Raw genomic sequence first — 25,276 nt, forward strand, 5'->3', positions numbered from 1 at the left:
TCAACTGTTTGTCTGTTGCAAATAGCAGTGTGCCTAATGAAGGAGAATGTACCGCCAGGCTTTTGTCTGTGGAGCAGACAGAAAGTGTTTCTCGGTTTATGCTACTTAAGAATTTGTCAGTTGACCCAGAGTTGGTTCTGGATACAGCTAAGGCCCAGGAAGGGAGAATGTGTCTGCTGGGGAGAATGACATTGTGACCACACATGACCCCAGAGGCTTTTCCTGGAATGTTTCTCCTGGCCCCATGAGGCACACTCTGGTGTGGGTGACCTCATCCCTGCTCTGCTCCAGAACGCCTCTCCCTATATTCTTCTTGGAAGGCCACCCCCAGCCAGCTGGCTGGCCCATTCCCCGGCTTCCAGGGACCCACCCAGCCCAGGACAGCAGGGCTGGCCCCTGCGTTCTGCTCAGCTGCCAAGGCCAAGCGTTGGCAGCACTGAACCCTGCGCTCAGCCAGCCACAGGCACCAGGACCTGGCTCTCAGATCGGCAAAGGAGCTCCACAAAGTGACTGGGTGCTGCAGGGCTCAGCCTGTCTGGGGTCCAGGCTGGGCACCCAGGGCTTAGCTGCCACTCTTGATATTGTGGCTACAAACTTTCGACGCCAATGCACACCCCCTCCCTCGCTCTGCCCAGTGGGTGTGCAGTGCCCCTTGCCCTGCCACTGCGTGTGCCTGTCCCTGTACGTGTCCAGGCCTCCCCCAGCACCATGTATCCTTACTCCCCCATGTGTCTGGAGTGGCCCTGTTCCGCGGCAGGGTTCACCTCCCCGGCCATCTGTCGCCCTGTGGGACTGCTGCTGGCTGAGCCTAGATCCCACCTGCTCCCCCATGCTGCCCTCTCCTCTGAGGACCAGCCATGCTCCCAAGCTGGCCTCTTCCACCCTGCGCTTCCTGGCTTAGCTATCACTGCGGGAGGGCTGCAGGTCTGGGGGGGGGGGGCGGCTTTATCCCTGTCTCCAGCCAGGTGGGAGGGAAGAGCATGTGCAATGCCCAGCTCTGAGCACTGGGTCCCTGCCCCCACACACGGGATGCCAAGGGACGTGCACCTAGGGAGGGAGGTGCACAAATCTAAGCAAAGGTGTGGAGTGGGAAGGCACAAGGGCTTGTGCTGCCCCAGAGGAGAGAGGTTCCTGCGCTCTGGGCAGGGCTGTGGGGCCAGAGGCCTGCTGCTGCTCGCTGCGGCCAGTGAGAGCTCCAGAGACCGAGGGGCCCAGTTCAGGCAGTTTGCAGGGTTCCCATGGAGGAAAGGGCGTCTTGGGGGGAGAGTCCCAGCTCAGCCAGCCAGGCCCAAGGGTCCCCTCACAGGGCCTCTGAGTGTGAGTGAAGTGGAGAAAGGAGCCCGAAGCCAAGACCCAGCGAGCAATCCAGCCCTCTCAGCGTTTAATGTGATTACAGAGCAGTGCAGAGAGCCTGGGGGAGCAGCACGCTGCCCCGGCCCCGCTCTGTGTTGTACCGACAGAGAGAAAAAGCCTGACCAGCAGAACTAACCAAGGAAGGAGGGACTAAGCCCAAGCCCATTGCAACCAGCGCTGCCAGCTGGAAACCAGCTCCCCGGCTGCGGGGGAGCAGCTAGGGTGGTGACCGTCAGCCATTGAGGAGTGCGGGGCCGGGGGGAGGGCTATTCAGCCCTGTGCCCTGAATGGGGGGAGCGGCTGGGGTCTCATGGCCTCGCTGGACTCCCTGGCAGGACACCCTGGCGTGGATCCCGAGAGCCTGCCCAGAGGCATGCCCTGCCCGGACCCTGTGTGAGGGTGGGTGGGGAGCAGGTCAATCTCCCAGCTCCACGTTGAAGGAGGGTTTATTGGGAGCCGTGTGACGCTGCTCCCAGGCCCCACTCGCAGCCAGCAAGGCAGGTCCCTACAGCACCTGCTGCTGCTAGATGGCCTCTCTGCAGCCTGTAAACCCCAGGGTCCCTGTGGATGAAGCAGATGCCTCCAGGGAGCTGCCATTTCCCTGTCCCTCCCCAGCAGGGAGCCCTGCGCTGAGCAACTTCTGCTTCTGGGCAAGGACGCAGGAAGCACTGCGCAACCAGGGCTGCTGGCCCTTGCCCTGAGGTCATGTCTGCACCCGCGTAATTGTACCAGAACGGGGCACCATTCAACTGGTGCAAAAGTGTGTGCCAGGACTCGGATTTGTTAGCCACTAGGCCAACGTGTCCAAAGCACACACCTGTGGGAGGCTCCTCGCCACAGCATCCCAATGAATACCAGCCCGTGCCGTCTGCTGCCCGAGGAAGGCCTGTTTCCCTCGCTGGAATAGCTCTTCCTATCACAAATCACGCCAGCGGGGAGGCTGGGGAAGTCCCCCCCCCCCCCATACATCTCATCCCAGTTAGCTGAGCAAGGCATGTGGGGGGGGAGGGGCATGTCCCTATGTATACAGCCACTGATGGCATTAGAGCACCGTTGTGCGATGACAGAGGACGGCCCTGGAGAGGGTCGTGCCCCAGCTGAGGCCGGGGAGCAGGGAGCGGGCACAGGCATGACAGGGCTTGGCGGTCTGCGACGGATCTGCCACCAGGAAGAGGAGCGGAGCAGGAGATGGGGGATGGCCTTGGGGGAGGACTAGCCGGCCAGCCCAGGCCTGGGGTCACAGCTCCCCGCTGTGCTTGATCAGGTAGCCGCTGAAGGTGACGTAGGTGTCGTACTCGTCGCTGAAGACGGCGTTCTCCCGCTCGCCCTTGAAGAGACGCACCCAGACCTCGTCCTGCTCCTGCAGCTCCAGCATGACGCTCTGGCTCTGCATGATGCTCCGGTCGCTCTGCTGGGCGTAGAGGATCACCACCTCGACCCCGTTCTTCACCATGTGCAGGTAGGTCTCCTTCTGGTTCCAGGTGTGCACGTTGAGCGCAAAGTAGTAGATGCCGGGCACGTAGCAGTAGAACTTGCCCGTGAACATGTTGAAGTGGCCGTAGAGGTTGACAAACTCGGTGTCGAAGAGCAGCGTCTGGTAGTAGTCGTTGCTGTGCAGAGACTTCTTGCGGCCCACGGAGAACGCGGCGTAGTGACTTTTGCATGCCTCCCCCGTGGCCCCGATGCTCCCCTTCTGGCCCTTGGGCCCCGTGTGGCCCCTGCTGCCTGCCGATCCGGCTTTGCCAAACTTTCCCTGCAGGCCTCGCTCGCCCCTGTCTCCTTTCTCACCTGGGCAAGGCAAGACGGACGTTGTTTGCACTGGAGAGGCCAGCACCATCCTTGCCCACTCAGAACAGCACACAGCTCTCATGCCAGCCCCAGGGCATGAGCCGGGCACAGCAAAACAGGCTCCCAAGCAGAGCCGAGTGCCGGCTCATCCTCACTGCAGCACCCCACACGATAGAGCTCCCTGCCTGGAGGCCACCCACCTTCCAGGGCTTAACTTGGGCTGCGTTCCCACCCGCAAGCCTCAGTGCTCTCCCCCTGCGCCCTGCCAGCCCCACGCTGCAGGGACTCCGGCTTTCCCAGCCACCAACCTTCCCTAGGTCTCCCCAGGCATTCCTGCAGCTCCACGCCTGGGCTACCAGCTCCGGCTGCCCTGCAGGCCCAGCACGTCCCTGTAGCATTCCCAGGGGGCCCAGTGGTTGTTACCACCTGGTGCCTTTGCTCAGATTCTGGGCTGATTCCCCCGTGTACCCTCCAGGCTGTAGGACAGTGCCGGTGCCACAGTCCCCTTCCCTTCTACTGAGGGCAGCCCTGGGGCTGAGGCTGAGTCCAGTTCTGCCCACTGATGATACCGAGAGGGCCCAGGCCTGAACAAAAGGCTCCCGGAGCGGCTGCCATGTTCTCGATTACCCTGTGCTCCAAGGTCCCCTGCCCATGCCCAGACCCACGTCCTCTGCTACCCCGGTGCTCCCTGGTCGATGCCCGCACCCCCCGCTCTGCTCTGGGCAGTGACTTGGATTGGGGGTTCTAGCCTCTGGCCCCTGGCTTTAGCACAAGGAGCGTTTCCAAATCTGGCCCTTTGCAGGGGGGCGCTAAAGAAACTGAACCGTGAGGTTTGTCCAAGAGCAGCAGCCCCAGTGACCAGAGTGGTGCCCAGGGAGACAAGTGACGGCAGCAGCTGGAGCCCAGTCCCACACGTGGTCCTGGGAAGACGCTCCAGGCACAATGCTGATCGGTGCCCTGGGAACATGGAGGCCAGGTGGCACTTCAGGCCCTCCCGAAAAGCCGATTCCCACTGCCCAGCACTCGGGGGTGCCAGGGGCCCCAGGATGAGCTGAGAGCACCTGACACCCACTCTGCATCGCAGGGCAGCACTGGGGGCCTTGTGGACAAGGCTATGAGGGGAGGTGGAGACACAGAGCTCGGTTCTGCCCCAGCCTCTGGCCTCACACTGCCCTCTAGTCCAGACACTGCTGAGGGGAGCAGGATTTCGCCTGTCCCCATGGATCTAGGATTCTGTCCCAGGCCCCCTGCACTGTCCAGCCAGTGGGGTGGCTAGGTCCCCTTACCTTTCAGGATGGTGATGTTGATGTGGGGCAGGGGCTGGTACATGGGGTAGGCAGAGGAGTGCATGGGGGGGTCGCAGCAGCGCACGCACTGGGAGCGAGGAGGCTGCCTGTCCAGGTTGCGATGATATTTCTCGTGGTCCCGTTCGGCCCTGGGAGGTACCAATCAAAGAGCAGCACTGAGGCCTCAGGGTGGGAGCTGGGAAAGCAGCTTCAGCAACCCCTGGGACGAGGGGGCTGCCCCGGGATGCACTGGGGAGGTGAGGGGAGCCTGCTGTGTGTGGAGGAAGCCGGCCACCCCAGGGACCTGCCCAAGCCCACTCCACTGAGCAGTGGAGAGGTGCTGCCCATCGTCCATGCGCCCCAGCTGGGGAGTACCCCAGCGCCCTTTCCCTGGCCCTCCCCCAGGAGCAGGCGTTTCCAAGCCTAGTGACTGCAGGCCTTGGGGATGCCTCTTGTCCCGCCTGGGGCAGGTCTCCTTCAGCTCAGGCCATGTGCTGGCTGTTCTGTGAGGCAAAAGAGCCCCGCCGAAGCCCCGTCCGCGTTGGCGCCCCCTGCCCCCTAACCTGGCAGCGTGGCGGTGGGACGGTGCCCGCGTTGCCTCTCCCTGCTCCTCCTCGGGGTGGCTGGGCTGGCTCAGCGTGGAGTCGGGCAGCAGCAGACAGGCGAGCAGCAGGAAGCTCAGTGCCCAGGGCCCCTCCATCCTGCTGGGGGAAAGGCCAGTGGGGAGGTCAGCCCCTGCCAGGCACTCTGGGCAGGCCCCAGACCAGTGGTGGGTTTGTCCCGGAGATGGACACGCAGTGCACCCCACGGGGCCATGGTCTGGGTGTGGGGAGCGGCAGCCTGCAGAGCTGTGGGGAAGGGGATGGGGGGGCTGGACCTTGGGTTGCCAATTTTGGTTGGACGTATTCCTGGAGATTTAATCCCATGACATAATCTTTAATTAAAGATTAATCTTTAATTCCTGGAGACTCCAGGCCAATCCTGGAGGGTTGGCAACTGTAGCCTCACCCCCACCCCTGCAGCACCAAGGAGCCGCTGAGAACTGGGTCAGAAGGTCTGTGGCAGGCCCAGCTTGGAGAGGCTGCAGGGCCCTTCCTGGCCCCAGTGCCCCCTCTGCATAGGGGGAGGGGGGAAGAGAGACCCTGCCGACCCCACACAGCAGCCCTAGCGCCTGTTTCTCCAATTAATTCAAATCCACATCAGCCTTTCAGCAGCTCTAGGCTCTGTCTCCCCTTCCCCAGCGCTGGCCTGGGTCTCTGCACGCCCAGGAATGACCATGGTGCCGGCCTTGCACAAAACACAGCAGGCCCTGGGCGGCTGCTCCAGCTGTATCCTTCCCTCCAGCCAGCCCTGCCCCACAGGTGCCAGAGGCCTGGCCACAAACCCCCGTCCCACCCTCCAACAGCCTCAACCCCGCTCGCCCCCAGCCCCAACGGAGCTGTACTGGGACTGGCAGCAGTGAGTCATCGGGCCCAGCACCCCGAGCCAAACGCCGCTGGCTGACCCGGGTGGGCCTGCTACAGCTTCACAAAGTGCCTGGAGTCCTGGCTAGGCGGGGGCTGTTCCGGCAGAGCCAAGCATGAGGCTCCCTGGGACCGCGCCGCTCGCCTGCCAGCTGAGGGGAAATCCGGAGCAGGGCGGGCAGATGCTGTGTCGGTTTGTCCCCCCCGCCCAGGCCTGAGCATTCAGCGCTGGACAGGGAGTTACCTGGGGTGGGAGAAGGTGGGGCTAACGCTGGAGCCAGATCCTGCAGTGCTTAGCCAAGCCTTCCTCGGGCTGCTGCCCATTGGCGTCGTGAGGGAGGACTGCGGAACCCCTGGCCACAGCGCTCGCGCTTCACCTGCTGACTGGAAAAATAATCAGCGGATAATGGCGTCTCTGGGGATGAATGTGAAGATTTGTAGCCTGCAGAGGTGTCGGGTCACTAGCCCTGGCTGTCAGGCAGAGCCCATGCGCTCGGCACGCTTCCCCCAGTGACAGCCTGGACTCTCTCCAGTAGGGCCAGGACTTCCCTGCGTAACACGAACCCGTCCCGACCCCCCCAGGGACCCACTAGCACCAGCGCCCGCCCCAGACACGGGTCCCACCAGCCGCCTGCCTGGGCAGCTCCAAGGGCCCAGGAGAGGGCAGAGCTGGGGGTGGGGGTCGTGTCTCTCATTGGGCACCTCCCCCCATGCCCCTCCCCTGGGCAGAGGCCATATGGGCAGCAGCACCATGGTGCCGCAGGGCTGGCTGGGCACTCAGGAGCAACATCTCCCCAGCTCAGCCCCTCTTTTCTCCTCCCAGCCCCCCAGTACTGGGCTCGGAGAGGAGGCTTCTTGCTAGCACCTGCCACTCTGCTGCTACCAAGCCCTGCAGAGGCCCACGGGACTGCTTGGCCCCTGCCGGCCCCAGAGGCCAGGCCCCCAGCAGGGGGAAAAAACCCTCATGGGAAAGGGGGAAAGGGAAGGCCAATGGGGCAGGCAGGAGGGGAGTTCATTGGGAGAGTGTCTGGAGCAGGGTGGGGGGGTTAATGGATGGGGAGAGGGGCTCTCCCTCTCGGAGGGGTATGCACCTCTGCCTCTTGAGGTGCACGTTCTGCAGAAGGGGAGCCCTGTCCCCTAGCTGGGGGGCACTTCAGCTCTCCCTGCAGAGTGGGGTGGCCCCCTACGCAAGCAGCTCCTGCAAGCAGCGCAGATCTGTGCACTCAGCCCCTGGCTGCACTCCGTCAGCTCAGCCGAAGCTCTCCCCCCACCCCCCACCCCCAATCTGATACCCAGTGTCGCTTACACCTGGCAGCGTGGGCAAGAAGGGGCACATTGCATGGTGGGTGCCAGGCAGGAAACAAACGTCTCTAGCGCCAGGGCACACGCAGGCCCCTCTCGCCACCGTACACAAAGGGGCCCGCTGCCCCCCTGGGATCAGAAGCCGCTGGCCCAGCTGGCAGCCAGCACTCAGCAGGAGCCTGGCCAGTGTCTCTTTTCAGGACAAGTTTTAAGGAAACACAGTCTGCTGGCAATCAGGAGCCCAGCTGGGAGCCAGCAGCCAAAGGAGACGGGCTCTTGGAGCTTGGGACCGTGTGCTCAGCGAGGGGCCGGGCCAAGGGTAATATTTGCATTCGCCCATGGCACCACGCGCCTCGCTGGGCAGCCGCTCTCCCTCGCGCTGGTCCCGCTCAGCCCCTTTTGAGTCACGGCAGCGTCCAGCCGACGCCGAGGAGAGGGGGGAGCCCTCGGCATCTCCTGGCCCGCAGCAGCTCTGCTGGTACACAGGGACCCCCAGGGTGCATGGGCAGGGCCCTCGGCAGACACGCAGGTGCAGCTGGGGATAGTAGCAGCCAAGGCTTTTCAGGGGGACGTGCCTGCTGCAGCCACAGGCCTCGCGCTGGACATCACGGCTAGCCCGGGGACAGCGGGGGAGGAGGTGGCGCAGGGCACTGCCTAGGCATTGCTAGCCAAAGCTGCTCCAATCCAGGGTGCACCTTCCCCCCCAGGGCCTGATCCAGAGAGGTGCTGAGTGCCCACAGCTCCCCTTGGCCTGGTGCCTCTGGAGACAGGTTAAGGCACAGGCATGACCGGCCTGGCCACCTGGAGTCAAGTGGTTGCGGCAGAATTTGCTTTTGCTTTTAAAGCCAGGCTCCAAATAGGGACACTTGGGTGCATGGGACACATGGGCAGCGTGAGCACTCGGCCACATCAGGGCATCTGCAAATTCCTCTGCTCTCTGCTTTGTGGCGGGAGTTCAAGGGCAGAATATTTGGTTTATGAGTCATGTTAATTACAACGGAGAGCAGCCCAGAGGGGAGGGGGAACAGAGGTGGGGAGGGATGGGCTGGGGATGGCGCAGGAGTCACTGAAGGGAAACCCCAGCCCACACGTACTCTTGGCAAAGGGTTCCATCCCCTCACTCATCCCCCGGGTGCCTGCCCCACCTTCTGAAGGAGGGTGTGGGGGAGGCTGGGTGTCCCCTGCCTGCAGCACAGTAGGGACACGGTGCCCTCGCCAGTGCTCTCAGCTGCTGAGCGAGGGCAGAGGGCACAGACTGAGAATCTCAGGGAAACCCCATGATCTGAGCTCAGCCAGGCACCAACCCCCCTCCCCTGCCTCGGAGCCTTACGCACTACAGACAGTGACCTGAGTGCACACACTCCGTGGGCAAAGGCTGTGCCCACCCATCACCCTCGCAGGATGCACAGGGGAGTTGGAGCTGGGGTGCCTCATGCTCTCTTCCCTGCTCCCCAACCTCTCCCCACTGGCCTGCCCCTTCCTTCTCCTCTCTCAGGGACAGAGACACAGCAAGTCAGCTGGAGAATTTCACAGAGAGAGGGAATTCCAGAGGAGAACCTGCCGGCCCCCTGGGAAGCAATGATGCCCTGACAGGCCTGGTTTTCTTAACCCTATGCTGCCCTTTGACTGTGTGCTTGGGCATGTGAGCATGTGCCAGTGTACTCGTGCATGCATGAGAGTTTTTGTGTAAGTGTGCATGCACATGGATGAGCGTGCGAGGGTGCCTGAGTGCGTGCAGAGACGTATACACTGTGACTCTGGAAGTCTGTCTCTTTCTCTGCTGTATAATAAGCCAGGGAAAAGAGGCTTCCAGTTGTTAGGCGTTTCCCGCTGGAACCCAAAGCAGACCCAGTCTTTGAGAAAACCCATCTCCTGGGGTCTGCTCAGCTGGGCTGACAAACCCTAACCAGGAAATTCCCACTGAGACAAAGCAGTTCGTTTCCCAGGCCATCCTGGGGCAGGAAAAGGAGGCAAGCACCTGCTCACACGCCTCACATGCTGTGCACAGAGCTGGCCGAGCTCACACTCACCACCTTGCACAGCTACACACACAGGCAGACACATGCATACGGAATGCACAGGCACAGACACACACGCTTGCACTCTTACTACCCGGACTTTGTTTTTTCCTGTCCAGGCTGGAAGCTCTCCAGGAGAGCCCGGGAATATGTAAATTCACTTCCTGAGAAAGCCTCAAGCCTGTGAGGCAAAACATCCTGAAATAAACTCTAGGCAGCATTAAGGACCGGGCTGAACTGAGCACAAATCCCAGCGAGTGAGAGGAGGAGGGGCCCAGGCAAGGCCTGGTAGGCATGGGGCAGGGGAGCTGGAGACGGGCAGCTGGACTGTGAGCCCACCCCGCTTCCCCTGTCCTTGGGGTTTCCAGGGTGCAAGGACGTGATGCAGACACAGGCCTTCCCTGGCTTCTTGTGACAAAGCCAGGAAACGAGATCCTGTTACCCAGCAAACACTGCAGTGGGCATGGGACCAAGCGAGCAAATCACTCCCCTGCCCCCCACAGACACGCCAGGCTGTGCCAGGGCGGTGGCACATCACTGGAGCTGTTGGCACTGCCTGTCCGTAAGGGCCTTTGCCCCAGATGCCCGGTGTAAGGACCGAGTAAGCTGGGGCACCTTTGTTGTTGACGCCAGCCCTGCCCCGGGGAAGGGTGCAGGCTGCTATGGGAGCACGGAGCTGAGCAGAGCTGCTCCGAGCCGTGCTGGGGAACGCGGAGGTGTCCCAGACGGAGCAGCAGGGAACAGCAGGAGATCTGTCAAACTCTGAACAGTCATTTCCCAGCCTAGGCTCCAGGGCCCAGAGCTCCCCTGGAAGTGTGGGCTTAGGCCCAAGCCGAGGGCTGCATGTGCTCCCTGCTGCTGGTGAGCTCATGTAGTGGGGGATCCGGGTGCCATGATCCCAAGTGAGCTCCGGGTGCTGCCCCGGGTGCTGCCTTTGTTTGGCCATTTGAACAGGGGCAGCCCCTGGCATCCCTGATGCCCCCAGCACAAACACCCAGGGCCTTGCCAGCCCGCCCACCCGCCCTCACACGTACTTGTGGCAGGTTTGACGCCTCGGTGGCTGGAGCCCAAGGTGCTGGCCGTGCTGGAATTGTTTCTCTCGCCCTCTCTCGGTGCGTTTCGCCTCCCTACAGCATCCCCTTTGAGCTGCCACTTCTACCCCCTACTGGGGTGCAGGGAGGCGGAAAGTGGGGTGCCTGGCCCAAGGCAGCTCTGCTCCCTGCCCCTCTAGCGCAGCCTCTGCTCCTCATACGTCCCGAGCGGAAACGCACTCTCTCCAGCGTAAAGGAGGAGAGGGAAGAAAAGGGACAAACCCAGCAAAGCAGCCCTCCCCTGCCAGATGTGAGCTGCGGCAGAGAGCAGGGCCTGTGTTAACCATGTGTGCGCCCAGCACTGCCGCCCGCTCTGCCCAGGACAATGATGGGAGGTTTAACGTGCCAGGACAGAACTCCAGATGTCTGAGGCTGGAGCCAAGGGGGAGGTACCAACCTCCAAGTGGCTCAGCTCAGCAGAATGACAAGCCCAAATCCCCTGCAGTGCCACAAGGCTTTCGGCCAAGCCCCCAGGTGTGTCTCAGACTGGAACGGTGCCGGGCAGCCCAGGCGCTGGGGAGGTTATTTTTACAGGTACAGCCAGCACCTGGGTGCTGCGCCAGAGCCGTGTTGGGCTGGCTGCAGACTGCGGCCTGGCCTGGGGCTGCTGGAGGAGGCTGAGGGTGCAGGGAGGCTGCGGGGGCGCAGCTGAGACAGCTGCATTGGTGCGTGCAGGAGGGGAGGTCGCAGGCTGCTCACCCCACAGGGAGCACAGCCTGTGCCCCTCGGGATGTGAGGAGAGGGCTGGGCTTTTCCTTGGCGGTAGGGTTCCCCAATCCTCATGGGTGTATGGCACTTTGGGGAGCAGCCACCACGGCTCTCGGCTCCATATGGGGAGTGAGTGTCAGGGCAGGGGGCCCAGGCTTTGCTGGTCTAACCCCGGAGCCATCCCTGTTCCGCCCACCAGCTGGGACTCTGGGTTCTCCCCAGGAGAGGAAGGCTCCAGCCCCAGAAGCAGGGTTGGCCCATGTCCTCTAGTCCTGTCCAGCCCATCCCTGGGCCCAGGGCAGGCCCATCCCCTAGCGTCTGTTCTCTAGGGTTGGTTTCACGAGAGCAGCAGCTGCTTGGGCCCAAGCCCTGGCCTGGGAGCAGCGTCTGTCCCTCATTGTCTCTGTACCTGGTTGCACTCTCCGTCCTCCCTGGCCTCCAGCTGCTGGGCGAGTGCAGGGGGAGCAGCCGGGAAAGCTAGCGCCGGGCTGTGCTCACACCCTTGCCTGGGTAATTCCTTAACCCCTGCGAATGCCAAGAAAAAGCAGCTGGGAGGGGGAGGAGCCAGCGGGCTGGGATTCTGTCCCACACGTGTGGTCTTGTCCTGCTGGTCCCAGGGGCCTGCCCGGGAGCTGCCAGCTGCAGCCCAGGCACTCAGCAGGATCGGTGTCGCCCAGGGCAGGGGCTGCTCCATTGCCGAGTGGGGGAAGGATCCCAGCTAGCCAGGACAGAAGGCAAACCGGCTTGTCTGGCTCGCTCATCCCTGTGCTGGCAGAGCAGGCTGCACGGGGGGGAATGAGCCCCCCTCAAAAAGTTGCAGGAGTCCCAGCATGCCTCTGCTGGGGGGGCTGCAGGGCTGAGACCTCCAGCCAGTCTGCAAGAGCTTGAGAGCCAAATGTCGTGCAGGGAGAAATGCAGCCAGCACACTCCTGCAAGAGGCTATCGGGGGCTCCCCCACCCCGTCTCTGCTGATACCAGCCCAGCAAGCCTGGCTCGTTCCCCTCCTTGCCCTCTGCGGAGCTAAGGGCCCCGGCTTGCTGGGCTTCATGGGATCAGAACATCACATGGGAGACTTGAGACTCTGCCAAAGGAGAGGCTCCTCCAGGTCAGGATCCTGGACCCCCGTCCCTCCCTCCCTCCCCAAATGGTTTTTGGGTTTCATTCCCACATGATTTGCCTTGTGCAGAAGAGAAGTGGGTCCTGGAGCCCATCCCTGGTGAGGGTGAGTTCCCTGCCTGCCCCAGTCCCCCCCCTTCTCCCTCCCTCACGTCCCCAACGCTACCTTCCCCCTCCCCGTGCTGGCATTTCACCACGGTTAAAGCTGGGTCTAACACAGTGCCCTGCACAGCCTGCCTTTTGTAGGTGGTGCCAGCCTGGCCTGCCACACCGGCCCCACAACAGATTTTCTCAACCTTCCCCTGAATCACTGGGTGGCAGCTGCTGCCAGAGACAGGGCACGGGACTGGATGGGACCTTGGTGTGTTCTGGCCATTCCCGTGTTCCTGGCTCTCTCCCCTCATCCTTGGCTACCGAGTGAGAGCCCAGTGAGATGAGCAGGGCAGACGGTGCTCAGGCGCTGTGCCCCTGAGGCTGGGCTGGAGCTGGCTGACACAGCAGGCCGCTGAGTGGAACTGCCACTCCTAGACGCCAATCAGGGTGGCCACCTCTGAGCGCCAAGCAAGTGGGCAGAGCTGAGCCCATCACACCGCACGGCAGAGCCCGTGGGCTGGGTGCCCTGCAGCCCTCCTGGGACAGAACCCCGAGATCCTGGGGCAGCCGGCGACCCTACGCAGGGCTGGGGCCTGGGTGATTATCGTGTGCCGAGGCCTGCAGCGCCCGATGTCCGACAGCGTGTGCCGCCCATCACCGCGGCGTCGGGGCGCCAGGTCGCACTCAGGAGGGGATTCCCCCCAGGGTGCTGATGGGGGGCGATGGGGGCGTCTGGGCACAGCAGGGGCGCCCGAGGGGGCCAGGCCCTGGGGAGGGCCGGGGTCCGGTGTGCTGCGCCGCACGGTGGGACTGTCACGGGGGGGAGGGCGGGCAGCGTCCCCCGCAAACAGCCCCACGGGCGGGGCCCTGTAGGGGGCGGAGCCTGAACCTCCCGGACTACATCTCCCAGCGGCCTCCAGGGTGCCTGCGCAGGGGGTGCCGGGAGCTGTAGTGCGGCGCGCGGAGCATGCCGGGAGCTGGAGTCCCCGGGCCCGCGGCTGCGCGCTGCGACGCGTTTTTCTCCACCCGCCCCCGCCCCCGCCCCCTCCCGGCCGGAGCGGCGCGTCGCGAGAGGCCCCGAGCAGCCGGCGGCCGGCGCCGCGGGGAGGAGCCCGGGTGAGCGGGGCCGTGACCGCCGGGGGCTCTTCGCCCCGCCCCCGTGCGATGGGGGGTGGGCGCCCCCCCCCGCGTGCAGAGCTGGGGATGGGACCCAGGCGTCCTGGTCCCCTTCCCCCCCCCCCCGCGTGCAGAGCTGGGGATGGGACCCAGGCGTCCTGGTCCCCTCCCTCCTCCCCCGCGTGCAGAGCTGGGGATGGGACCCAGGCGTCCTGGTTCCGGCCCTGTGCCCTCCCCTGTCTCGCGCTTGCTCTGGTTTCTTTCGTGGGGTGTTTGGTGCTGGGAGACTCGGGGGGCCCCATTGCCCCCGGTGCCCCGGACAGTGCGCGGGAGAGCGCCCCGCGGGTCTCCTTGGGGGTCATTGCCCCAGGGATGTTCGTTCTCCCCCGCTGGCCTGGCCCTGGCTGCTGGAGTCGGGGTCTCTCCCCGGAGTCCTGCCCCGGGCCTGAGCCTCCCTTCAGTGTCCTCTGCACCTGCCTGCAGCGTGTGTAGGGGGCGTGAGGGGCAGGGCTGGGGGGGCAGGGGCTGGGGGTCAGGACTGAGGGGCACTGGCAGAGCTGGGGGTGCAGGGCTGGGGTTGCAGGGGCTGTGGGTCAGGACTGAGGGGCACTGGCAGAGCTGGGGGGGCAGGGCTGGGCTAGCAGGGGCTGTGGGTCAGGACTGAGGGGCACTGGCAGAGCTGGGGGGGCAGGGCTGGGGTTGCAGGGGCTGTGGGTCAGGACTGAGGGGCACTGGCAGAGCTGGGGGGGCGCAGGGCTGGGGTTGCAGGGGCTGTGGGTCAGGACTGAGGGGCACTGGCAGAGCTGGGGGGGCGCAGGGCTGGGGTTGCAGGGGCTGTGGGTCAGGACTGAGGGGCACTGGCAGAGCTGGGGGTCAGGGCTGGGGTTGCAGGGGCTGTGGGTCAGGACTGAGGGGCACTGGCAGAGCTGGGGGGGCAGGGCTGGGCTAGCAGGGGCTGTGGGTCAGGACTTAGGGGCACTGGCAGAGCTGGGGGGGCAGGGCTGGGGTAGCAGGGTCTGTGGGTCAGGACTGAGGGGCACTGGCAGAGCTGGGGGGGCAGGGCTGGGGTAGCAGGGGCTGTGGGTCAGGATTGAGGGGCATTGGCAGAGCTGGGGGGGGCAGGGCTGGGATAGCAGGGTCTGTGGGTCAGGACTGAGGGGCACGGGCCGAGCTGTGCACATGTGGGGAGAAGCTGGGGGCAGGTTGGAGGTGCTCGGGTAGAGTTGTACGGAGGAGGTGGTACTGTGTCTCCCTGCGGCTTGCGGTCTCACTGTCTTTGGTTATGTCCCTGGCTTTCGTGGGTGTTAAAATCTCCTCCCCCTCCCCCCCCCCCACTGGGCGCGCCCTAATCCCTGGCCAGCCCCACACGATCTACAGGGGGAGTCTCGTGGGGGGAACTGCAGTGTCTGTGCTTGTGCCCCTGCTCTGTGCCCCGAGGCCCTCTGCTCCAGTGCAGCATTGCGCTCCAGAGCGAGCAGACAATGCCTCCCCCAGTCCTCCGTCCCGCTGGCTCAATGAGGCCTCTCTTCGTGCCCTGGGCAGCCTGCTGAAGGCACGCAGGAGTCGTGGCTGCTCTGGGGACTTGGCCAGCATCCCTTCCCCAGGCAGCCGGGCTGTCTGGGGAGCTTCCCAGGAGGGCAGCTAGCGGCTGTTAACCTAGGGGGGCTGGGGAGTTGAGGGATGGCACTAGATCCACCCCCTCCCCGGAGAGCTTCTCTTAAGGCATCTTGATTGCCAGGTTCTCGTGCCAGCCTCCTAGAGGTTTACCCCTTACAGGGCATCGCTGGCCTGGGGTCTGCAGGGCCATGTGCTGGACGCGGGCGCTCAGCCGTCGCTCCTGGCCATGGGGTGCCCTGGTGTCATGGGGGGTTATTGCCCCAGGGATGCTGCTCGGTTACAGGGGCGTCTCCCTGTTTCCTGGCAAGCCGAGCTCAGGCCCTGGGTGACTAGAGCCTGGCTCTGCGAGCAGGCCCGGGTGAAGGAGCGGCCTCCTTGGCAGGACTGCCCCTCCCTGGGGCACGGCTGGCTAGGGAAGGCAGATGGCTGCACCCCCCCCATTGGGCCCTGGGACAGCTGCACCCCCCCCCCCCATAAAGGCTGTTTCTACCTCAGAAGTCCTAGAGCAGCTAGGAAAGGGCTGGGAGGGGAAGGCACCAATGCACCAGAGCAGGTTTGACACGTCTGGCTTGTCAAGCTGGGGCTCTCCTGGCCTGGCTCTGCCCTTGTCATTAACTAGTGAGTCCCTGCCCCCAGGCTGGTAGGCCGGCAAAGTGACTTAGATTCATAGATTCTAGGACTGGAAGGGACCTCGAGAGGTCATCGAGTCCAGTCCCCTGTCCACTTCCCCAAGGCCTCCCTGGCCCGGCCGCCTCCCAGGCCGCGGGCACGCTGCAGGCACACGGGTGAGCAGGCCGGGCGGAGACTGGCCTCTTGGCTAGGCCGGGGAGAGGAGGGAAAGGGCTGCTGTGTCTTTAAGAAGACGTGGTTGGCTAGGGCTAGATCCCTCGAGCTGGCTGTTTCCTGGATCCTGCTCAGGGAGGGGCCGAGCACCCGTAGCCGCTTGTTCCGGCACCTGTTGCACCGCTCAGCAGGGGGCCGCGGCAGAGCACAGGGGCTGGGTCTGCCCCCCCGGACCCTGCCCAGCCGGCTGCTCGCCCCAGGAGGGGCGCCAGGCTCCAGGAAGGCAAGTGTCTCCTGAGACAAAGGCTGTTCCTGCTGGCTGTGGGGCAGGATCCCCTGGACTGTCGGAGCGGCCTGGGAATCTTCGTCCTCATCTGGGGGGTGTGACCTGACTGCTCAGAGCAGGTGACTTGGAGTCAGGGCGCCCGGGGCCCATCCCCGGCTCTGGAAGTGGGAGGGGGTGACCAGGGCTCCCGGGGGCCCGTCCCCGGCTGTTACGAATTTGCTTTATGCCCTTAGCCAGAGAACTTGGCCTTTCTCCACACTGTTAGGCCAGGGCTTGTGCTGCCCCCCTGCAGGGCTGGGAGCCCCCAGAGGTCAGTTCCGGGGAAGGGCTGAGCACACAGCCGGCTGGCTGCTGCTTTCCGTCCCACACCCCTTGGGGGGCTCTCCTGTGCTGCTGCCGCTGTTTCCCCGCTTCCTGCCCCACATCCCTGTAACTCCCAGGGCAGTGGGGCCCCCTCCCCCAGCTGGGGTTTCTGGGCATGCTGTGTGCAGCTCTGTGGTCGCTGGCATTCACCCTTCAGACCCTCTCGTCCAAGGCAGCACCACAGCTCGGGGCGCCAGGACGCAGCTGCCTGCCTCGCTGCCAGTGCGGGAGTCAGAGCTGAGCCGTGGGGCCCCTCGCTCTCTGGGAGCCGATAGAGAGGTCATTTCGGGACCCTAGGCAGAGCCAGGGGGCTGGGCAGCCCTGCTGGGTTTCGCTACATTGCTGTGGGGCTCGTGCAGGATTGGGCTGGTGGAGAGCGGCTGGTGCTTGGGCTCTGCCATGTGGTGAGCTGCTGAGGCTGCAAGGGGAGTGGGGCCTGGGGCTCTTGTCTTTCTTCTGCTTCCCTTGTCTGGTGCAGACGCTGTAGGGCAGGGGACGTCAGGCCCTCTCCTGCCACCCCTCCCTTCCCAGGGAACCCCGATCCCCGCCCCCTGTACCTGCAGCGTTGTCAGGGCAGAACTGGTGACGCTGCGGGACCCTGGGGTCCGGCTGCAGGGCAGTGTGTGATGGGCTGTGGGGATGGCATAGTGCCAGATGTGGGTCAGGGGGCTTCTAGTGCCTGGCAGGGATGCTGCCAGAGCTGGTCCCCCACCAGCTCTTGCTCGCGATGGGTGGGCACCGGTAGCTGGCTGGGTGTGTGCCAGGTGGTGGTTAAATCAGGTGGGGATGTTACGGAGGGGCTGTGACTGGGAGTCAGGACTCCTGGGTTCCATGGCTGTGTGAACTTCACTGGGCGTCTCCCCATTGTGGGCCGCGGTGCACTGCGGGTCGCGCTTTCCTGCAGAGCTGCGGGGTTTGCTGTTTACGATCCGCAGGGCAGTGCCCGTGGCCAGGGAGGCCATGCCAGTTACAGTTGGGACGATCCCTCGGCAGGGGTACTCAGGGCCTGGCAGGGCCCTGGCCGTCCCGCTCAGAGGCGCGGGGTCGATTCTCCTTTGTTCCCGATGCTCCTGTACTTTCCATCCCTCCCAGATGGAGCAGTGGAGCTGCTGGGGGAGAGGGGGGGTGGGGCAGGGGATGCTTGTTTCCAGCCAGTCTTGGCCCCGTCTTCCCCTCAGCGAGCTACAGGAACTCCCCAGATGGGGCACCCCATCTTCTGGGCCCTCTCGGGGGCTTCCCACTTACCTGTCAGTTGAACCCAGGTCTGCCCGCAGAGCAGGGCGCACCAGCGGCTCCATTGTCCTGAGGCTATGATGAGCGCGTGCCGGGGGCAGGGATGTCAGCAGACAGGCCCACCCCATGGGTGCTGCTGGTGGCAAGGCGGAGGCCGGGGTCCTGCTAGCTACCCTGGGACAATAGCACAGCCCCACCCAGCTCTGGCCCTGTCTCACCCTGTCGCTTCGCTTGCTTGGTGCCAGGTTCTGCTGCCCCCCAGGCTGATGCCCGTCCCGCCCAGCCAGCGCCTGGAATGGAGTGAGTCTATGAACCCGCTTCGGATCAGCGTCGGTGGCCTTCCCGTCCTAGCTTCCATGACCAAGGCTGCTGACCCCCGCTTCCGACTGCGCTGGAAGGCCATCCTGGTATCCTCGCTCAGCGTCGCCTTGGTCCTGCTCCTGCTCTGCTTTCACCGCTCGGCCACGGGGAGGCCTGCCCCGGCCAACGCCCACAACCGGCGGCTCAGCCCGCTGCCCGGGGACAGGTACAATGACACCTACCCGCTGTCCCCGCCCCAGAGGAACTCGGAAGGGGTGCGCTACCGGATCGGGGTCATTGCCGACCTGGACACCAGCTCCAAGGGCTCACGGGAGCACACCTGGTTCAGTTACCTGAAGAAGGGCTACCTGACTCTGTCGGCCAGCGGGGACAGAGTGACGGTGGAGTGGGACCGGGCCGACAGCCTGCTGGAGTCGCATCTGGCCGAAAAGGGGAGAGGCATGGAGCTCTCGGAGCTGGTTGTCTTCAACGGGAAGTTGTATGCAGTGGATGACCGGACGGGAGTGGTCTACCTGATCGAGGGCACCACGGTGGTGCCCTGGGTGATCCTATCAGATGGGGATGGCACCGTGGGCAAAGGTGAGCTCTGCCTCTCCCCTCGTCTTCCCTGCCGCAGCCTGATCCAGGGCAAACTGCAGCCAGAGCTGAGCTGCCCGGTGACCAGTAGCCCAGCCCCTCCCATCATGCCCTGCTGGGCATCCGTGGATCATGGCCATGGGAATCCCCCCAAGGAGCGGCTGGGAGAGGCTTTCCTGACTGCTGGGGGACCTACCCTGCTGGCCCAGACTGCCCTTGCTTGGGGCCCTATCCCCTGTGGGTGCATCCACCCCTTCCCCTGACTGCAGCGCTGAGGTCCCCTGTGCAAGCTAACACTGGGTCTTTCTGCCTAGGCTTTAAAGCGGAGTGGCTGGCGGTGAAGGATGAACACCTGTACGTGGGTGGCCTGGGGAAGGAGTGGACCACGGCCACCGGGGAGGTGATGAATGAGAACCCCGAGTGGGTGAAGGTGGTCGGCTCCAAGGGGGACGTGGGCCATGAGAACTGGGTGTCTAACTACAACGCCCTGAGGGCAGCGGCTGGCATCAGACCCCCAGGTAAGAGGTGGGGCTCGCCCCCAGCCGCCCCACAGCCCTGGGCAGTCCCATCTGCACTTGGGAGGGCCTGGAAGGAATTCCCTATTCTGTACCCTCCAGGCTGCGGGGGGCAACGGGAGTGCTAAAGGAACTGGAGGTTTGAACCTCCCCTCACCCCACCCACGGGGAACGGATGTGGGTGGGGCTGGGTGCCAGGGGCTAGGCTCCTCCTGCCCATCGTGCTGTGACCAGTCTTGTGCCCGCAGTGGTGGGAGAGCCGTGGTGCTGTCCCTGGGCGCGCTGGCAGTCTGTAGCCCCACGGAGCAGGGCCGTGGTGTGTGCTGCCCTCTGTGTTAGGGGAGCTGGGAGGGGGAATCTGCTCCTCGCGGGCATGCTACTTCAGCCTGGCTGGCCTCCCGCCCTGTCCAGATTTGCTGGCTGCCGGCTTTGCACCATCCATGCAGCATAGCGGGAATCCCAGTGAGGAGGGGGTCTGCTGGCACCCGCTCCCCTGCGCCAGGAAAGGGGGCCGTGGCCTAGGGCATCTGTCACATCCAGATAGCAGTGGCAGCCCCTGGCTCCCAGCCCTGTGCTCTGCCTGCCTGCCTAGGAGTCGTTCTCAGCCTGGCCCTGCCCTCCCCAGGTTACCTCATCCACGAGTCGGCCGCCTGGAGCGAGACGCTGCAGCGCTGGTTCTTCCTGCCGCGCCGGGCTAGCCAGGAGCGCTACGACGAGAAGGCCGACGAGCACCGGGGCACCAACCTGCTGCTGCGGGCCACGCAGGACTTCGGCGACATCGCCGTCAGCCACGTGGGGACCGCGGTCCCGACCCACGGCTTCTCCTCCTTCAAATTCATCCCCGACACGGACGACCAGCTCATCGTGGCCCTGAAATCGGAGGAGGACGATGGCAAGATCGCCACCTACATCATGGCCTTCACGCTGGACGGGCGCTTCCTGCTGCCGGAGACCAGGATCGGGGCCATGAAATACGAAGGGATTGAGTTTATTTAACAGGGACTCTGTCCTGGTGGGGACGCCCCGGGGTCGGGCGCGTGGGGCTTTGCCTGAACGTAGTCGCCGTGGGGGGCGCGCTGCTCCTGACCTGGCCTGGATCCCCGTGGGAGGTGGCTCCGGGGCTGGGTCCCAGGCTTCTGGGTTACCATGTTGGTGAGTTGCTGCAGCACACGTGGCTCGAATGTCTGGGCCCCGGCACCTGGTGGTGAAGGGCCATCACTGCAAGCTTCCACGTGGTCCTCTGCAGGGCTGCAAGCCCTTGTCCTGCACCCCAGGGCCCTTCCCAGGCTGCCCCGCAGAGCGCTGGGTGCTGACAGGGGAGGTCTTCAGGGAGCTTAGCAAAGCTGTGAGGCAGCCGCTCGGAGGGCGTTTCCTTCCTGCCCAGCATCTCTGAGACTGGCCCATGATTTCCCCTCCCCCAGGCAGGGCCCCGCACCGCAGCCTGGTGCTCCCGCTGCTACGTGACCCTGGAGTTTCCCCGCAGCACAAAGGGCCTTTGCGGCGCACAGCAGAGCGGGAGCAGCTCGTGCCAACAGGGCCGTGCCCAGTCGGCTGGTGGGTAGCAGCCAGCCCCCGGACGCTGCTCTTCTGCCTGCGTGGCTGCAGCATGGCCTGTGGAGCAGCCGGGCGGATGCGCAGGGCCTGGCTGGGTTGGAAGGGAGCCATGCTACAGCCTGGGCCGTTTAACAGATTAAATGAACCAAAGTGAAATGCCCCCGAACGCCGTGTGAGGGTTTCACTCTGCTCTGTGCCACGGGGCCTCCTGCTGGGAACCGCCATGCTGGAGAAGTGGGGATCCCAGCCGGGGCGTCCAATTCCCTCCCTTACAGCCAGTGGCCAGGCGTCCCCTCTGAATCCCCCTGCCCAGCCCGGCCCTTGTTCCTGGCTTACCTGGCATCTCCCGCCCCGCTGGCTGGGGCAGGCGCCGAGCTCGGCAGGTTAGGGCTCCGACTTGCAGCTCTCTGGGGATGGGAGCAGGCCAGCGCCTGACCCTGCGCTGAGCCCTGAGGGCCCTGCCCTGGCCTGCTGCCACTCTCAGCTCCCTGCTCCTTTGCCCTGGGAAGGGACCGGGACAGTGGCCTGGCCCTCCTGACACAAGCTGCTTCCCCACCATGCCTCCCTCTGGCCCAAGGGGCTGTCCCTAGGTACTCCGGCCTTGCGGGGCCTGTGCAAAGGCCCTTTCCTCTTCAGAGTGCTCTGGGGTCCTGGCCTCTGTTGTGCCCCTGGGGAGGGCCCGACCCCACTCTCTGGCTGGGCAGGGGAGGGGAATGGCTAAGTGACTTTGAATGGAGCCTTGTCCCTGCATCTGCCCCACAGGCCAGGAGTCCCTCTGCCCTGGCCCCTCACCAAGGCCTGCCTGCCTCGCTGTACACAGAGAACAGGCCAAGTCAGGCAGGAATCCACACAAGCTCTGGCCCAGGCCCCTGCCTGGTCCCTGCCCTGCTGGCTGACAGATGCAGCATTTGCACCTGGTTAGTGACTTTCCGGCCCCTCTTCTGTGACCTGGATGTGGTGCTTGGCTGCTGTATCCGTTCGATAAACCAGACCATTCTGGGGTGAGCGCGTCGCCTTCCAGCTCTGTGGGCAGGGCGTCCTCCAGCGCTGGGTAGGGGGCAGTGAAACGGGACAATCCCAACCACAGGGGCACGCAGCTTTCCAGCCAACAGCGCAGTGTGGCCCGGCCCCTGGAAATGGCTGCAGTGCAGAATGGGATTGGCCTGTTCCTGAGTCCTCCCCTGTCCTGGTGAGGCTCTGGCTGTGTGGGAGCTGGGCAGATGTTGCTTTATCAATCGGTGCTGGCAGTATTGCTGAAATGGGCTCGCTGGCACATCTCCAGCAGGGTTCCTTCGCCCGGACAGCAGGTCCGTTCTGTAGGCAGCCTTTCCCTGGCTGGAGCCCCGATGTCCTGTGGGCTAGGGCCTGGCGAGCCCCCTTCACACACTTCAGTGGTACAGTGCAGGGAAAGGGGAACCTGCCCTATGCGTCTCTTTCAGACCAGCACACGCAGGGTCCCCACTGGCACCCGGAGAGCATCCCACACCCCTGTGAGCAGTCCCAGAGACTGGGGCAGGGTGGCACTCGGCCAGGAGACCTCGCAGAGCCCTTGGCTGCGTGGTGCAGCGCAGCAGCTGTGGGTCTCCGTCCTGGGGGTGGGAGAGCTCTGCTGCCCCTTCCCTTGTCTTGCCCCGTGCCCCCTGGGGGCGGGGGGGAGCGCCTGGCCTGTTCCTGGGGCAGAGACCGGCTCCCCTTTCCTGTGACAGGCCGGGCTGACCTGACTCAGGCCTTGGCTCTGTGTTCCCGGGGGGTGGGGCGCAGAGGCTGTCGGTCAGGGTAGTCAATTATTTTTTGTCAAGGTCCAGACTTGAGAGAAACGTTTCACACCACACTAGCACTAACAGTAACCAGGAAATAAACAGATTTTTGTGGTCCGTTCAAAAGTGTCAGGTGGTCCAGATGTGGCCTGTGCTCTGTCCATTGACTGCTCCTGCCGCTGGTCTCCTCTGTGGGGCTTCGCTGCAGGGTCTGTGGGCCGGCCCTCTGCTCTCCTGAGGCCCCATTCCCAGCCCGCTTGGAGCAGGACGGAGGGTCGAGGCCCTGCCCTGAGGCACCAGTGGGGTGTCGGTGCTGAGCCCAGAGCGGGTTCCCGGGGGTCTCTGGGCTGACGTCTTGCCGTACTGGAAAACCAACTTGCGTCAGTAGGTGGCAGCATCCATCTGCTGGCGTGCAGCGCCTGGCACCCAGGCTCCCGTTGCAGGCCTGAGGCGCTCTGGTTTGGGGGGTGATTTTTACCAGAGGCGTCCCGGGAGGCCCTGTGGTCAGTTGGAGAGCTGGCGGGGCGCCGGCCCCCCAGAGCAAGAGCAGGAGGGATTTGCAGTGTTAATCGTGCTGAGGGCAGCGGTGCTGAGGCTTTGTGCCCCTGCCAGCCTGGGGGTCGTGGTTCCTTTCCAGCTCGGGCAGCGCCTGGTGCATGAGGCGATGGGAGCGGAAAGTCAGCTCTGCTGCTGACTCACTGCGACGGTGGGCGCCTCACTCCCTGCCTCAGTTTCCCCATGCCCCTCTCTGGGAAACGCTTTGAGGTCTCCAGGAAAGCTGGCTGCACTGCCGTTTCACTGAGTCGCCAAAGGCCGGGCCCATGACTCTCTCTCTGGCCTGTGTCGCATGGCTGCGCTGTCCCATCCGCACAGCCCTGGCACCTGGCAATGCAGGGGGGGACGGGGGCTGTCCAGCCCCAACGTGCTCCACGGAGGGCTCAGCTGGCCCGTCTCTCGGCTTGGCGGGGAAGGCGTGGGGCAGTGTGCGCTGACTTGGGCAGCTTGTCCTCGACTGGTGCTGCTCCCCTCCCCTGGCTCGCCAGCCCACGGCCCTGGGGGGCTACGGATTGCGAACCCCCACGTTCACAACGCCCCTCCTCTTACCAGCCTCTAGTCTAACACCCTTTGTTCCAGGGCTCTGGGCAACGGGGCCAGCGAGTGCACCTGAATGCCTGGGATCTTCCAGCTGCCCGTTATCTCTGTCCCCCCAGCCACCACCCCGTAGCACCTGCAGAGTTCACGGGACTGCGCCCAGCACCACGGAGCCTATGGTGACCAGTAGCAGCTGCCAGCAAACAGAACAAGAAGCCCGAGTGCTCGAAAGGAGCAGAAGAGCCCTGTGCTCAGGCCTTGGCCCCATGCCCAGCTCACGCTTGCCCTGTGGTGTTTAGCTGGCCCCTCGACTGTGGCGAGGACCTGTGAGCCGTCTGTGTCCCTGCAGGAGTGCAGACGAGGCTCTGTCTCACGCTCCTTACCTTTGCTCCTTGTCACTTTCATAAATGCGGCGGCCAGAGGCAGGATTTCCTGCAGCTGGAAAGCCCTGCTACTGGGGTCTGATGTGGGGCATGCAGGGTCGACCCTGGGGGCAGAACTGATCTAGTCCCCGCTGCCCATGCCCAGTGGTGCATGGAGGCTGTGTTGCTGCATGCTCGCTGGAGCATGGTGGGCTCTCCCCTGGGCTGCAGCATGGAGCTGTCTCGGAATGGCTGTAGCCCCTGGTAAGTAAAGCGAACGTGGAGGACGCTGCTTTGGTGGTTTCCTGACTGTGGGAGTGACCCCTTGGCCCCTTGCGGGCCATGAAAAAGAAGCTGGACAATATTCAGCTGAAGCGCCTCTGAATGAATGAAAATATGGAACAGTTCAAGGTCAGGTCGACTGCAGAGATCTGCTTCCCAGCTGAGCAGGTCCTGCTCTCATATGGGCACCCCACCCTCTAAGGGCCGGTCTGCACTGAACAGCACAAGGCAGAGCTCCGTGGCTCAGGGCAGGGGCGTGAAACACCCCCCGGACACAGCTCTGCCAAGCCCCCCCTGGTGCAGACAGCGCTAGGTTGACAGAAGACTTCTTCCGTTGGCCTAGCCGCGGCCTCTCGGGGAGGGGGATTAACTCTGGCAGCAGGAGAACCCCTCTGTCTAACGGAGGCACTACAGCCGTGCAGCGGCTGTGTTGTGACTGTAGACCTCCGCCGATGGTAAGTCATTGCTCCGAATGCCTACTGCTTCCCTGCAAGCCCTGACTTCTGCTTTGACCCAACGCAAGCAGGAGGGACTGGAAGAGACCCCTGGGAGGCTGGAAGGTCCCGCTAGATACCCGTCCCTCACGGTAAGGCAGCAGACCTGGCTCAGGGCAGCACCTAGGGCTTATGGAGGCACATAACGTGTTGGTGGCTCTGTGCTCTCCAAGCAACGACAGCCTGAGAACAGGCCCCTCAGTCAGCGCTCTCACAGAGACCCCGCGGAGCCAGACGAAAGGAGGCTCTGTGGGTACCGAGACTTGGGGCACGCGGCCCTCTCCAGCCAGGGGCTTGGAGCTGCTGCTTCGCTCTCCCTGGGATTCCTCAGGCCGCTTTGCAGAGAGCGGGGCTGCATATTCCAGCGATGGTAGGAACTGGTCAGCTGGAGGCTCACACCGTGCGCATGCTAATCAGCATCCACCAGCGCATTGGAGAGGTCTCCCAGGGAACCACTTTAACCTCCTCAGGATGGTGAATGGGGTGAACTGCCACATGAGGCTATGGGTGGGATCACCAGCCATCCCTCATGCTGGTAGTGGCAGAGTTGGGGGGCGGCGGGGTAGTCATGTAGCTGTGGCACGGTTCGGCATCCCCCTCCGCCTGCCTTTCTGGCGGGAGTTCTCTCGCCTTGGCTGGCCGGGGAGGGATGGAGCCTGCCAGGGAAGTTGTGAAATCAGAGGCTGCAGGTCTGCAAGGCTTCCAGC

The 25,276-nt window shown here is 64.2% G+C and overlaps 2 protein-coding genes across 11 annotated transcripts; one reads left to right on the plus strand and one right to left on the minus strand.

Moving 5' to 3' along the window:
* Positions 1-1,354: 1,354 nt before the first annotated feature.
* C1QTNF1 (C1q and TNF related 1) lies at positions 1,355-11,562 on the minus strand. Of its 9 annotated transcripts, none has more exons than XM_005283032.4 (5): positions 11,419-11,562; positions 6,135-6,274; positions 4,991-5,131; positions 4,428-4,576; positions 1,355-3,141 (listed from the first exon to the last, which is right to left on the minus strand). In XM_005283032.4, exons 2-5 carry the CDS (start codon positions 6,212-6,214, stop codon positions 2,591-2,593), a joined length of 921 nt encoding a protein of 306 aa, XP_005283089.2. In that variant the 5' UTR covers positions 6,215-6,274; positions 11,419-11,562; the 3' UTR covers positions 1,355-2,590. The 9 variants fall into 9 exon arrangements, with proteins under 9 accessions (XP_005283089.2, XP_065418964.1, XP_042696857.2 ...); XM_065562892.1 differs by having other exon boundaries at positions 6,135-6,270; positions 11,419-11,490; XM_042840923.2 differs by lacking the exon at positions 11,419-11,562 and adding an exon at positions 10,245-10,565 and having other exon boundaries at positions 4,991-5,128.
* Positions 11,563-13,197: 1,635 nt separating this feature from the next.
* On the plus strand, positions 13,198-22,465 carry CANT1 (calcium activated nucleotidase 1). Of its 2 annotated transcripts, none has more exons than XM_065562895.1 (4): positions 13,198-13,334; positions 17,862-18,516; positions 18,828-19,031; positions 19,654-22,465. In XM_065562895.1, exons 2-4 carry the CDS (start codon positions 17,883-17,885, stop codon positions 20,022-20,024), a joined length of 1,209 nt encoding a protein of 402 aa, XP_065418967.1. In that variant the 5' UTR covers positions 13,198-13,334; positions 17,862-17,882; the 3' UTR covers positions 20,025-22,465. The 2 variants fall into 2 exon arrangements, with proteins under 2 accessions (XP_065418967.1, XP_005314539.1); XM_005314482.4 differs by lacking the exon at positions 13,198-13,334 and adding an exon at positions 16,007-16,139.
* Positions 22,466-25,276: the final 2,811 nt, after the last annotated feature.

The sequence above is a fragment of the Chrysemys picta genome, chromosome 12 (genome assembly GCF_011386835.1).
Source record: "Chrysemys picta bellii isolate R12L10 chromosome 12, ASM1138683v2, whole genome shotgun sequence".
Lineage (NCBI taxonomy): Eukaryota > Metazoa > Chordata > Testudines > Emydidae > Chrysemys > Chrysemys picta.